Below are 14,394 nucleotides of genomic sequence, written 5' to 3'. Positions count from 1 at the left end.
GAGATAAAACTATGGATGTTGACATATTTTATGTATATATATATATTGGAAATGTAATAAGGTTTGTGATTATTAAAATAGTGGTGAAAATGTACAAATATATTGGTTGGAGTTATTTGGGTTATCTAGCTTTTCAACCTTCTATTGCATACATGTCATAGCTGATGAAATCCAAGTAGTAGTACCCCAACTAGCCAAAGAAAAAAAAGAACCAACCATGCCTATCGGCTATCGTCTAGGATCAACTTATACACGCATCTAAATTCTAAAGAGAGATTACAACCCAATTTGTGGAACAGTTGATCGAGGTCACGGGAGGAGAAATACCGAACAACCTTGAACCTTGGCTTTGATAATGGTGGACTAGTCGATCATTCACGAAGATCATACTCACCCATTCTTAGTATGTTTGGAGTTTGGACTATTAATAGAAAACTGGAGCTTAACAACATAACTCTTTGAAATGGAGGTACCAGTCCAACAACTCGACCAAATCCATTGTTCATGTTCTTTTCAACTACCTAAAATCGAACTCGGGAACAAAAACTCAATTTCATTCAAAATAACAGAATTGCTCAACCAAATGAACTCTATATATATATCTCAACCAGATGAACTCTATATATATCAACTTGATTCATTTAGTATGAACTATGAAGTATGAAAATGAGTTAAACAGTCATTAAATCTCATCCTTAAAACAAACTATAAACACTTTCCCCAAAAGGCAAAAATTGGGAGGTGAAATGTTATATCATGATGATCTTTCAAAGAGACCTTTGACATAAACCATGCCTTTCTCATTAAACTGAAGCTCCTTCCTCATTTCTTCAACCTGAACATCATCTCCTTGAACCACAATCTCATCCAATCTCCCTTTTGGTCCAACCAACATCTTCACCTTTATCTCCTCTTTCCTTGACGCCTTTTTCCAGTAATACACTCCTCTGCAACACAACACACAATCATCACCAAATCATTCACAAAACACAGTTCCACATAGACACAAACACAGAGAGAGCCTTACGCGAGTGGACTAAGAAGGGTGATGAAGAACCAATTGTTTCCGAAATCAGGAACTGTAATGGTTAGTACAAGACCAACACTTGCTAAGCTTATACATGTACAAAACGTAAGCAGAGCCGCTTGTCCTCTACTTGGAACCATCTTCCCTTCAAACCTATTTAATCAGAATCCCACAACAATGTCAGTAAACTAAACACCAAAACCCCCTCAATTTTGAAAAATTCAATCTTTTTTATAGCTTACGTGATCGTTTCTCCTCGATCAGTAATGTTAAAGTTCTTCCTTGTGAAGAAAGATAAAATCTCTCCAGCTACTTGCTTTGGTTCTTTCTTAGCTTCATTAACAACAAACGTCTTTCTCACTATCTGCAAATCCCCACAATGGATTCAATTCAAGATTTTTAAAATCAAAGAAATTGGGAATTTGTAATTCGTAAAGTTCGAACCTTTGATTTAACAGAGCGCTTGATGAGAGACCAAAGACCAGGAACAGAGATAACAAACAAACCCAAAGACGTGTAATAGCTAGCCAACGAGTAACCACCACCAGTCTCAGCCATGAACAGTAACGAATTAGGGTTTTGCTCCCACCATTGATGAATCTGAATCGCTGAAGATGAAACAGCAGAGAGAGGCTCCGCAATCATGGCCGTGACAGCAGAGACTCTGTTTCTCTTCGTGGTCATCCACTCCCGTCTCCGTCGTGGAAGCCCTTTGATTACTACCTCTCTTGAAGTAACCCATGGACAAGACAACGGCGGAGTAATCAGCTTCATCGCCATTGTCGAGAGCAAGAAAAAAAAAAGCTTTCTTTTTGGCTAACCAAACAAAAAAAAAAAAGCTTAAACCTTTACATGATGGGTCTATCCAAAATCGAGTGGTTGTCATTTTTTCTAATTTTTAAACGGACTCTTTTAAATATTTATGACAATACATTAGCTCTGTTTCTATAGTTGTAAGAATCAAAAACTCTGGTTTTTTTATTTGCTTTTCTGAGCTTTTCAATCAAATCAGTAGTACTGTGTGTTTTTTTGCTTCTGTAAGGTCAAGATCTGGAAGGTAGATTAGATTACAATGAGACCCACCAGTTCATTTAACGATTTCACCATCTTACAGAAAGAACAGTCTTTATCATTAGAGATCTTCTCTCCCGACATAAAAATCAGACCAAACATGATTTTGATTTTGCAATCTCCTCAAAGACTGTTTATAGTTCTGTGTGCCCACAAAGGTTTTAGCAAAACTAGGGACAGTAATAATAAATATAAAATCAGAAAGCATTGAGATGAGTTTTGACTGAAACAATATTAGTTTCACTATCTATACTAGTCCATGAGTGTGAGTGTGTTATCCAATTGGAATCTTTTGATCAAAACTTTTGAGACCAACTTGGTTAATATGTCTTCTTTGGCAATAAAGGCTATAAAGGTATAGGTAGGTTGAAGCTAAGGTCAAAATCTTTCCCAAAATTGCTACTATATATGAAAAAAGTAGCTCTGAGTTTTTCTGTACAAACATAATAATTTGAGTTCTTCAGACAGTGAGTTATCACCTTCTGTTAGTTCAACAGTTAGCCAATTGGAATCTTTTGATCAAAACTTATTCAACCAACTTGGCAATAATGGCTTTCGAAGCTATAAGTTCAAAGATGATCACATTAAATGTAATTTTGTTCTGCTATTGTGCTAAAAATGGATTCACTAGTACACTACTACAAAGTATCACACAACATTCCACTCTTTGCTTCCTTTATATCAATAAATAATGTTTTTACAAAGTTATATTTTCTGCACTCATTGCCAAAAAATAATTGCTGAAAATAACCTCCAAAAGGAAGTATAAAGGAGGAAAAAAAAAAAGAAAAAAAACAAACGAATAATAATAATAAAGCTCAGCTGTTCTTTATACACTTAAACACAAAACAGCTGATCAGTCTTCTTCTTCTTCTTTCTCCTCTTAAGTTCTCTGATTAGTTTTGTCTCAGAGAACTTATATAATATATATGTATATATATGTAAAAAGATGCTTCCTTTATAAATTACTTGGTTGCTTTAAAAAGCTGACTTCCAAGAGTAACAGTTGGAGTACCTTCACCCATTACTGTTGTTAAGCTCACTTCTTTGTCCAATACTCTCTCAAGCTCTGTCACAACATAACTCATTGTTGGTCTCTTTTCACTTGAAACATCAACACATCTCAGTGTCAATGTAATAAGCTCCTCAACTCCTTCTGCTGTGTATGTACCTCCTAGTCTCTCATCAATCATCATTGGTATATCCGCGTAATCAGTTAACTTTTGCATCTGCAACTCCAGTGCATACAAGTGAGATTCAATATAGATTACATTGGCAGCATTATGTGATTTGGATTCTGTTTCAGTAAGGTTTTAAGAATGTGATTACATACCCATTCGACTAGAGTCTGTGCTGAGCTTGAAGGGGATGGTTCTGATGCTTCTCTTCCACTCACTAATTCCAAGAGGAATACACCAAAAGCATACACATCACTTTTCTCTGAAAATCTTTTGAACTCTTGAACCCTGCAAAAGGAGATAATCTGAGAAACTTGGATACAAAAAGAATCAACAAACATAAGCCTCAAAGTCAGAATCCAAATTACTCAGGGGAGAGGAAAATCTGATCTGCAACAATGTGAGACGATGTACCAACTTCCTCTCTTCCTAAGAAATTACGAACTCCTGCATCCGCAACCTTAGCAATGAAATTTTCATCCACAAGAACATTAGCGGTTTTGAAGTCCTTGTGTATCAATCGAGGACTCAGTGAGTGAAGATGTGCCAAGCCTAGAGATAACAAAGGGTATATGGAAGATCAGGACACAAGTCAATGAGCTTGATTCTCATGGCTTTTGTATAAATTTTTACCTTTAGCAGCTCCTATAGATATTGCAAGCCTATGTCTGAATTCTAGCCTATTTCCAGGTACTTTACCACCAGCTCCTAATAACAAGAAAAGATCCAAATGAATCTTACATTGTCCAAACTCATTTCTCAAACTGATTAAACACCAAATGAGAACAGCATTAATCTCATAATAAGGACAGAGAGTTACCGTACAGGTGACTGGAAACACTTCCATTAGGAACATACTCGTAGACAAGAAACTGTGTGTTGCTTTCTTGGCAATAACCCAATAGAGTAACAAGATTACGGTGATGGATAGAAGATAGATAACGAACCTGAAAAAACCATTATCCAAATAAGCCTCTCAAACACACTTAATTCAGAGACCATAAGCAAAAACACTAAACAAGATCATCATTTATAGAAACCTCGTTAACGAACTCTTGAGTAGGCAGACCAGGTCTTTTCTTAATAGCTACAAGAACACCATCTTGAAGCAAACCTTTGTAAACCTCGCCGAATTTGCCAATACCTATAAGACTTTTATTGGTAAAACTCTTGGTGGCTTGAGCAAGTTCCTCCATTTCAAACCTTCTAGCTTCTCTCATTGACAACTCAATTGCAACATTTCTTCCTTCTGAAAAACAGAACACACACACACAAATATCACTTTAATCATTTTGCTATCATCCAAGAAAGTCAATAGAGAGAGAGAGAGAGACAAGGATTTGAAATTGAATTGATGGGATTTGTGAGAATTTACCTTGAGTAGATGGATCAGAAGAGCCAGTCTCAGAAGTTCTAGAGAGATTCTTACGACGAAAGACACAAAACCAAAGGAGAAAAACAAACAAAGCAATCAATGCAAGAGCTCCTACAGCACCACCGATGGCAGCTGCAAGAATTGCTGACATCGGGAAAACAAAACAGCCTCTTCTCCTCTCTCAGCGATGATGCTACAAGCTACTACTACTACTGCTACCATGCGATAACCCTGGAGGAAGAAAGAAAGAATAAAAACAAGAATGTCGGCGAAAGAAATAAAAGATTTATAAAGAAGAAGAAGAAGAAGAAGAAGAGACAATTTTAAAAGCAAACAGAGCTTCTTGAGAGGTTAAAAGAAAAAAGAAAAAAAAAGGTGTCAACTTGTAAAAATTGAATTTTGTGAAAGAAAAAAAAATCAATCAATCAACATGCAGTAAATTTATAAAAAAAAAATTAAACCTTGACAGATCTCCAGAAAATCTCAACTTCATCGGCGATTAAATATCAACAATCGATGGACGTGATTCCCCACAAAAAAAATTTCTCTTTTTTTTTTTTTCTTTCTTTCTCTACATTCAATGACAGGAAGAGAAAAAATTCCTTAAAATCACCAGATTCAAGAAAAATCAAAGTTGGGGTTTTTTTCTTTTTCTAATCAAGAAGCTTGGTGTGAAAATGGAAAAGTGTATTTTCAAGAAGACCAAAGAAACATCAAATCACACCACCGCCGCAGTTTCTTCTAGAACTTGAAGGTAAGAAGAAGAAGAAGAAGAAAGCAAGACTTGTGTCGGAACGCAGACAATGCCGACAGAAAGTGACATTGTTCAGACAACAACAACTCCCATCTCTCTCTCTCTCTCTTAAGACTCACTACTGAAACATTTTAATTTTTACTTACTTAACTGAGAATCAAACAACAAGAAGAAGGAATCAAAACTTAATTAACTCTGGTGAGTTTATTTTGTTTTTCACTCATGTGCAACCACCAAACCCATTTGTTTAATTTGGTGGAAGAAGAGAAAGGAATAAAAAAGGAGAACCTTTGAAGACAAGAGTAGAAGCAAGTGGGGTACTTCGCCAGTTTGCAATTACAGCGAAAGCAAAAACCTTTTTTTTTTTTTTTTAAAGAAAGATTCAGAAAGGAAGAAGAAACTTAAGAACCGCCGTGTAACTCAGTGTCCGCCGCCGCAAGTTTTTAAAAGAGACGAACACAATACAACAACACCACTCTGTCTCTCCCTTTCTTCTAATTATACTTCCGCAAATCTCTCTGTTTTTTATTTTTCATTTTTTCGCATGTTTTTATTTTATTTACTTTAATAATAAATGAGTACTTTGAATACTATTACATTACCAAAATTTTTTTTTTTTTTTTTGGGAAATTAATTAAGCAACCAATGATAGTTGGGAATTTGATAACTAGAGAATTTTATAATTCTTAGACTTCATTTTTTTTTTGAGTCAATCAATCACATAATTGTATTGGAACAACTTTTTCTTTCACTATCTTATTAGATTTATTACCAAATTAATAAAAGAATTATATCATTTCATAAATTTCTATATAGTTTAAGATTTTTTTTGGTTATTTCCCTTAAAAATAAAGGATTTGTTAGATGTCATAATTGTTTTTAGTTTAAGCTATGTATAAAGAGGAAGAGCTTAAACTCCTTAGAACAACACCATTGTTAAGTTTCATTGAGTTATGAAACATATTATAAACCACTTAAAGTTTGATTAGATGTTTTATCGATTTCGCGAACTAACGATAATTTATAATTTTAACGTTTTTGATGATAGTGAAGTGGTTAAAATAAAAATAAAATCAGTTTATTAGTTCATATATATTTTTATTTTTACTAAACAGAGGTTGAAAAATATTCATAACATGATCATGTTAATATCAAGGAAAAAAAACCTATGATATTTCTACATTCTTATAATAGTGTAACCATTTTTGCTACATATGATAAATCTAATGTTAGGCATATCAATTGGTTTCTTCTTCGTTGTCACATGACTCACATATATATCTTACTAATTTAATACTTGAATGAAACAACAAGCAATAGACGCAAATTAAATAAATAATTAACCTTTTTGATATTAATGACAAATATATATCCAGCGAACAAACATTCATAAAAATATTCTTTAATTAAAAAATTCAACAAACTTCACTTTTTTATTTTAACAAAATAAAATAAAAATGTAGGAGTGAGTAGTAGGACAGGACCACAATACTAAAAACATCGACAGAGTGAAAAAAAAAGGTAGGAGGAGCCGAGGAGGAGGAGGAGGAGGAGGAGGAGGAGGAGGGGTCATAAGCCAGCTGTATCGACCATACCATTTTTTTTTAATTTTTTTTTTTTTTGCTTCTTCTTCTTTCCCTTTTTCAAAACTCGCATTTCCACGTTCTGCGTTTCGCGTTTTTCTATGTGTTTTTTTTCAATCTGCGTTTTTAACGTTTCTCTTGACTTTTTTTTTTTTGTAGGAGTATTTGTCTATTTTCAAAACTGTGTTTTAAAAATATATATATTTGAATGAAAAGGAATAGAGGAGAAAAAAAAAATTGAAATGGGAGGACCAATGATTGAAGCGGCGGTCGTGGTCATCATGAATAAATCATACAAATCGGAAATGATTGAAAAGTGACTTGCAAAAAAAAATAGTAAATCAAATCATACTAGTCTGCACCAACCGCTTATTGCTCGATTTTTAAAGACCCATTTAAGGCCCATTAAGTAAATTAAATGGGCCATTCGTTCTATGTGAGAACGATGCTCTTATGACAATCGTTTGGGGCCATCTCAGGTTTGGGGTGTCGGTCTGTCTGTTTCATCAGGGTTTGTTGTATGTTTATTTCTTGAAGTTTTATCTGTTTCAATTCGTTTTTATTTTTGTTTGTTTTAAATGTTGGGAGTGTATCGAAGTAATCGAAACAAAACCAAATGTAAATAATAATTGCCTAGTTTGGTTTAGTTTAAGCAAATTATGTGTATAGCTAATCATTTAATTTATTTTTATGGTTTTATTTTATAACAAACTATACCAAAAAAAACCCGAATAATTTGATAGGTAAAGCCATATTCAATTGAGTTCTCCCATCGTTTTTCGTGTGTATTGTTGTTTGCCACAAAAAAAAAAGATTTTTTATATTGGCTCGTACATACATATTTAATATATAAACCATATATATATATATTAAATCACACACTATCAAACTATCGAAATAGAAGTCACATCGTATGGACAGATTGATGGTGCGGAAAGGATAGCCAAGGTTTTTGGGTCTATTGTGTGTTCTTCCCTTTGTTGCAATGATAGGTTGGCTTTGGCTTTGGATGTCATGTTGCGTAAAAATGTCAAACACACTTTCTCATTTATAGTTTACGAAAAAATTATTTGTTTCACTATCTCTTTATTATATATAAAAAAAAGCATTAAGACAAACAAAATATGCAATCATACATATATTTTAGCTTGACCAATATATATTTTGGAAGGAACAAAATTTTATCTTTCGATATGTTGTAGAATCAAACCTTTTCACTGATTTAGTCATCAAATAGGAAATCCGGATCTCTCTACATATTATATGAACATGAAGACTCTTTTTGAACAATTAAATGGAACTAAATCAGTATATGTTTGTAATCATATCACGTCAACATATTAGCAGTCGAAGTCGGAGTGAGCCGATTCAATGTCTACAGGGCATTAAAGCTAGCTCTCACTAACAAAACCAGTGAAATCTTATTATTGATAAGTATTACCATATCACAATTTGTAGTTTTTATTCTCTTTTCTTACTCATAAGAAACTCAATCTCGAACGAAATCAGAACATCTATTTCATCACAAGTGACCAACCATATATTTGACTTTTAGTGGCGGAGGCATAGATTAAAGAGTGGATCAGTTGACACCATGACATTTATAATTTCTTTTAGTTATAGTCTTAGTTTCTTAATATAGTTAGATGTTTTAAAAAAAAATTCACAATGACCCCTATATCATGTGATCAATTCTTGTATTTAACCCATGCATATTCATTTTGTCACTTAACCTTTATACATTTCCCATTTTTGTTTGGCTAAAAATCTGTAATATATTTTTATCATAAAAGTATAGGATTCTTACGGAAAATGACATTTTTCTAAGAAATTTTTACGAATGTGCCAATTTTCTTAGAATCCTATAGATTTGGTTTTTTTGAACTTTTTAAAATGTCTATTTTTTGTTTTTTTGTTTTTTTCTTGCTAAAAGACGTACTATATATTTAATATTAAACTCTAAAGACAATTAGAACTGACTAAACCCAAACATAACGAATAAAACGCATATTTAGTTATATTTTTTTTAGCTTAAAAAATGGCAAAATCAAAAATTTGGTACAAAGTATTGGCAAATAATTCATTATTGATTCTAAAAAGATCAGTAATATTCATTTACGTATTGTTTTTTTTTTTTTGTCTTTTCAGACATATCATGTTTCTTTATATGTTTTTTTTTCAACTTTCATAAATTCTTTTCAAAAAATTATTTAAATAATTTAAATAATTTTTTTCTAAAGGTTATAACAATTTAACAAATTAAAAATAGTTATACATATATGACCCTTGCAAATATTTGGCTTATGAATTAATAAGTTATGATCCAAAACTGAATTTCATAATGCCCAACCCTACGTGGATATAGACATTGTGTAATCGTTAACTGATAAATAAAAAAATCGATTTTAAGCCAAAAAAAAACAAACAAACAAAAGACTCATATGAACTCTCTTACTTAAATTTAGATAGGCAATGATCAAAACGAAATGGTCTAAATTAAAATAGGATTTTTGTTTTTGAAGTAACGTGGAATAGAACGAGTGGTTAATATTTAGTTAATAAAAGAAAATTGAATGCTCTCTCCTTCGTCAGCTCTCTTAAATTTGTCTCCGGAAAAAACTCATCTTTTCCTTCTTCCCATATGGCTAACAAACCAAAACCGTTCCTTTCTTTTTCATTCTTCTTCTTGGTTTTGTTTTCAGCTCTTGCTTCTTTACTTCTTGGTTAAAAGATTACAAAAAAATTTGATTTTTTTTCTTTTACTCTGAACAAGATGATTCGCCATGGAAGCTTCAAGCTCTGATGATGTTTACTTCTGATACCAACCGATAAAGACACGATTTTTCTCAAAGCTTACGACCTGCATTTTCTCTGTAATTGGTTCTTCTTTCTTTATGTCTCTCGATTTCTTCAATCTTACAGAGAAATTTGTGTTTTTTAATGAAAATTTTGGGGTTGATTTCAGGTTTTATCAAAAATGTCGAATCTTTCAGCAAGAACAGGACGAGACCATCAACGTTATGACAACAACTTCCGTCTTGTTTCTGGGTAACTAAATCCTTTTATACCCTTTTTTTTTTACATCTCCTTTCACTTTCATGTGGTTGACCTTGATGATTGACTCGTTCTTGATTGGTATGATGTGATTGTGGTGTGATTTTATTGGTCTGGTTTTGTTCAAATTTGATTTCAATATTGGAATTTTCTATGAAGATGATAATTTGTGTGTTGAATGTGATGACAGATGTATACCTTATAGGATGGTGAGAGATGAAGAGGAGGAGGACTCAACAAGTGTTGACTTTGAAAACAAGCTTGAAGTTCTTATGGTTTCATCTCCTAATCGTCACGATCTTGTTTTCCCAAAGGTTTCTTTATTTTTTCATTGTTGGTTTTGAAACTATATGTTCAAAAGTGCTATTGTATGAATCTTTGACTTGTGTATTTGTTCAGGGAGGATGGGAAGATGATGAGACTGTTCTTGAAGCTGCTTCTCGTGAAGCCATGGAAGAAGCAGGAGTTAAAGGAATACTAAGAGTTAGTTTCCTGTTTCAAAACATATTTTATCGATAGCTCGAGAAATTTTTTGTATAGATTTAGATTGAGTCGTTTATTGGTGTGTTCTATAGGAAGATCCGTTAGGAGTTTGGGAATTTAGAAGCAAGAGTAGCAGTATGGAAGCTGAGTGCCGCTTAGCTGGTAGATGCAAAGGTTATATGTTTGCGTTAGAGGTGAAGGAAGAGCTTGCGATATGGCCAGAGCAAGAAAACCGCGAGAGGAGATGGGTAAAGAAGCGTGTAAACGTTGCTTTCTGTTTGTGTCATATTACATTCTCATTTACTGATAAGGGGTTTGTTTATAAAATGCACAGTTGAATGTTAAAGAAGCCTTGGAGCTGTGTCGGTATGAGTGGATGCAGAGCGCGCTTGAAGAGTTTCTACGAGTAATGTCAGAAGAAGGAAGCACAAAGGAAGACTTTCTTGCCCTTTCCAGCATTTCAAGTAGAGGAGAGCGTCAAATCGATCCTCAGTACTGCTCTGTAGTTAATTAGTTTCGTTTCTCTAGGCTTATCAACTTTCTCAATTGTAATATATTATTGAAAGCTTCTTCTGTAAACAAAGTTAAACATGAGAAGCAAACGACTTAAGACCCTGTGACTTGAATATGTTTCTCAACAGAGATTATATTAATTCGGAGGATACGTTGTTTTAAATGTTCTCTAAAACTACCACACACGAGGACAATGCATTTGAGATTAGGAACCCTTTCACCACATAAAAGGCCTTGGCTTAGAACATTTTACAAGATTGGTCTAGTTACTTTAAATATGACTAATACAGGAAGTAGTCAGCGACCCAGTGTTTGCAATGAGGTTAATGGCAGTCCTCCATCTCCAGATACTGAATCTTCCTCTTCTTTAATCTGATTTTGTCTTATTGTATTTGCATTATCTCTACTCATTGCTTGTCTTGCGAACTGAACGATTCAGCTTGATGTTGATGTTGATGTTGATGCTAAGCCTTCTTCTAGGTAAAGAGAAGTAAATATAGCATATAGACACTATTGTTTCTTTGAACTCTTTTCTTCCCCAACCATCATAATTAAAAGAACTAACCACATGATGATATACTAGACTGATACAAGAGAATTAAACTTTTGGATCAAATAATATCAAGAATCCCTCCCAAGTAATTCTACTGTATTCACTAGTTACAGACTTAAAGTATCCAAGATCTTACTGAATCATTAAGCATCCCTTGAAAGCTTCAAAGCCTTCAATGATCAATCATCCTGGAGTCTCAGCGTCTGAGCCAGTCTCTGAAACATGATTGCATTTTCTCACGATTTGCAGCGTCTGCATTGTTCACGGTCGGAATGATCTTATCTGGCCTTAAAAACTGCGTAACAATGGAATCAGTTAATGCTAAGAGATGTGTTATCGAGGACAGACAAGGGTAAGAAAATAACAACATTCTTGGTACACACTTGAACAAACTCACGAAGTTCTGTGAAGCTTGAATGCTCACTATATGGAACCCCTAGAAAGATACATAATTACAGAGTTAGACAAATCGGCCTACCACGAATCATGACGATACTTAGAGCTATGTGCATAGTATAGCTCATACATAATGTGCATTACAAAAATGAAACTCACCGTAAATGGTGATTTTTCCCCTTGAAGTTGGTTTTATTAGATCAAGGTGTTCGCCTATTTTCTCGGAGTAAGTCCAACCTGAAAACAAACTTTACTCTTGAACCAATTGTTCGAACAAAAACCTTAAAAAAAATAAGCAAGGCAAATAATTCACCTGTGGGCCTAAATGCCAAAACTGCTCCATACTGTTCTCTATAAATCTTCAAGTGTTCATCGAGTCTCTTCAGAGATATTATCAGAACAGAGATAAGATCATGAGAGGTTGACGTGGAAACTATATAGAATAATAATACTTGAGATAACTATCTTGGTTTTAGAGAAATACTTCAACTTTCAATGATGACATAGGCAAAACATGAAGACATGTGGTTTTCCCATCTGTACAAAGATTCTTCAAGATATCATCCCAACCAAATGATTGCAGGATCCGTCTTCTTGAAGCATTTGCAAATATCTTAACCTGTAAACCCCTCAAAGTTAGAACATGGAGTCCAGAAAATATGGCTAAAAGGAAAGCGATTTTTTCCAGGAACTTATACCCCAAGAGCTTTGGCAATAGCAAGATAAACACATTCTTTTCCAATGCTATAAGAACCAACCACAATCAGAGTCTTTGGTTGCTTCCTGAGGAAATCCTTTGTGATTCTCACAACATAACCTAAGACATCTTCTTTGGAGGGGAACCTAAAAAAAAAGGATATATCAAACTTTAAGAGCATGCTCCCTCAAATCCATCATAAATTGTATTATTCAAAAGTTCTAGCTCTCACTTGTATCTAGGATTGCAATATGTTGTATCCAAATACAGAACATGAACTCGTTGGTTAAAGAGGAGAGGATGAGTTTGCATCTGTTTCGAAGCCCTGAAATCTCCGGTGTGCAGGTAACATGTTCCATCTAAGAGACGAAAGTGAATAAGAGCAGCACCAGGGCAATGATTAGCTTCAATTAAAGTGACTTTGATTCCATTAATAGTGTATTCAATGTCAAGCTCCAACGGATGAATAAACCTACACACAAAATTCACCACACTGAAACTCAAAATACACAATTTGTAGTAACTCCTTAGACATAGATAGCACTAGCAAAGAGCTTACGAGGGATTAACAGAGAGACTAAGTCTAAGAAGACGACTAGTGAGAGAGGAGCAGTAAATAGGACCATGAGACCAATCTTTAGTGAGACCAATGTAATGATCAGCGTGAAAATGAGTAAGGAAATAAGCAGAGCATCCTTGAACACAACCATAGCGAAACGCATCCACAGTGAACGGTGTTCCTACATATAACCACACATAAATTTCACAAAACTGACAAAGAGAGAAGACGATTAAGGCATATGAATGCGAAGAAGAAGAAGGAGAAGAAGAAGAAGAAGAGAAAGACCTGGTAGTTTCTTGTAAAAAGGACATGGTCGAGGCGAGTCATTGCTAAACAAAGAATCTCTACGCCTCTTTCCAAGACCAGTGGCCGTATTTTTCGCCGAAGTAGAAGCAGGGGAAGTGAAAGGAGAAGGCTTTTGTAAACCCCAAATCTGAAACAAGTCAGTTTGTTTCATCTTCTTCGTTGTATCAGGAGAATTCTCTTGTAAACCCCAAATCTGAAACAAGTTCGATTGTTTCATCTTCTTCTTCTTCTCAGAAGACACGGCCTCTTCATCTTCTTCCACCAAACAAGACCAATCAGAACCAGCCTTGTAGAAATCAGACGCAAAACCCTCTTCTTCTTTAACACCATCGTCATAAAACACAAAACCCTCTTCGTCTTCTTCTTCTTCACTTACATTGTCGTTGAAACGAGAACCAAACCAGTCGTCGTCTTCTTCATCAGAAACCTCCATTTTTTTTTTCTCTTTTCTCTCCTATGACAACGAAAGGTCAAAAGAGTCAATTTTTACCCGCCCGCCAAAGGTTGCTTTTTGGCCATTGAAGTGTCTCCACGAGAGAGAGAGAAGAGAAGAGAGTAAAAATGGTAAAAAGCCCAAAACAAAACGTGAGGAGCAGCAAGAAGACAGATTTAAACACAAAAGGGCCCAAAGCACTACGTCATTTTTTGTATGATCAAAATCGCATAGTCGTCGTCTTTCTTCTTCCTTCTTCAAACCCGTCACCGTCGTTTGGAAGCTTTATCGGCGATTGGGTCTTCCTTACGAAAAATCGAAACTTTATTTTTTGGTTTTTAGAATTTTCAATTTTTAGGGGAAAGATCCAATTTTTATTCTTCTTCCTTTTATTCGACGCCATTTTGTT

The 14,394-nt window shown here is 34.3% G+C and overlaps 4 protein-coding genes across 5 annotated transcripts; 1 reads left to right on the top strand and 3 right to left on the bottom strand.

Annotated features, from left to right (window-relative positions):
* Positions 1-599: 599 nt before the first annotated feature.
* On the bottom strand, positions 600-1,860 carry LOC17885880 (protein COFACTOR ASSEMBLY OF COMPLEX C SUBUNIT B CCB1, chloroplastic). Its single transcript, XM_023782605.1, has 4 exons — positions 1,472-1,860; positions 1,270-1,391; positions 1,028-1,180; positions 600-947 (listed from the first exon to the last, which is right to left on the bottom strand). Exons 1-4 carry the CDS (start codon positions 1,805-1,807, stop codon positions 755-757), a joined length of 804 nt encoding a protein of 267 aa, XP_023638373.1. The 5' UTR covers positions 1,808-1,860; the 3' UTR covers positions 600-754.
* An 884-nt stretch (positions 1,861-2,744) lies between these two features.
* On the bottom strand, positions 2,745-5,907 carry LOC17885756 (nodulation receptor kinase). Of its 2 annotated transcripts, none has more exons than XM_006291236.2 (8): positions 5,113-5,907; positions 4,652-4,882; positions 4,317-4,525; positions 4,097-4,223; positions 3,910-3,984; positions 3,645-3,828; positions 3,432-3,564; positions 2,745-3,327 (listed from the first exon to the last, which is right to left on the bottom strand). In XM_006291236.2, exons 2-8 carry the CDS (start codon positions 4,800-4,802, stop codon positions 3,064-3,066), a joined length of 1,143 nt encoding a protein of 380 aa, XP_006291298.1. In that variant the 5' UTR covers positions 4,803-4,882; positions 5,113-5,907; the 3' UTR covers positions 2,745-3,063. The 2 variants fall into 2 exon arrangements, with proteins under 2 accessions (XP_006291298.1, XP_023639205.1); XM_023783437.1 differs by having other exon boundaries at positions 5,694-5,907.
* Positions 5,908-9,659: 3,752 nt separating this feature from the next.
* Positions 9,660-11,181, top strand: LOC17887552 (nudix hydrolase 13, mitochondrial). Its single transcript, XM_006292436.2, has 6 exons — positions 9,660-9,861; positions 9,954-10,036; positions 10,233-10,356; positions 10,442-10,525; positions 10,618-10,773; positions 10,860-11,181. The coding sequence occupies exons 2-6, from the start codon at positions 9,966-9,968 to the stop codon at positions 11,037-11,039; spliced, it is 615 nt and encodes a 204-aa protein (XP_006292498.1). The 5' UTR covers positions 9,660-9,861; positions 9,954-9,965; the 3' UTR covers positions 11,040-11,181.
* A 62-nt stretch (positions 11,182-11,243) lies between these two features.
* On the bottom strand, positions 11,244-14,378 carry LOC17886041 (DNA cross-link repair protein SNM1). Its single transcript, XM_006292152.2, has 9 exons — positions 13,532-14,378; positions 13,244-13,424; positions 12,917-13,156; positions 12,686-12,830; positions 12,472-12,606; positions 12,301-12,367; positions 12,147-12,224; positions 11,975-12,027; positions 11,244-11,886 (listed from the first exon to the last, which is right to left on the bottom strand). The coding sequence occupies exons 1-9, from the start codon at positions 13,983-13,985 to the stop codon at positions 11,788-11,790; spliced, it is 1,452 nt and encodes a 483-aa protein (XP_006292214.1). The 5' UTR covers positions 13,986-14,378; the 3' UTR covers positions 11,244-11,787.
* Positions 14,379-14,394: the final 16 nt, after the last annotated feature.

The sequence above is a fragment of the Capsella rubella genome, unplaced genomic scaffold, assembly GCF_000375325.1.
Source record: "Capsella rubella cultivar Monte Gargano unplaced genomic scaffold, Caprub1_0 scaffold_5, whole genome shotgun sequence".
Lineage (NCBI taxonomy): Eukaryota > Viridiplantae > Streptophyta > Magnoliopsida > Brassicales > Brassicaceae > Capsella > Capsella rubella.
Note: the sequence above shows the minus strand (reverse complement) of the source record. Positions and strands in the feature narration are given on the sequence as shown.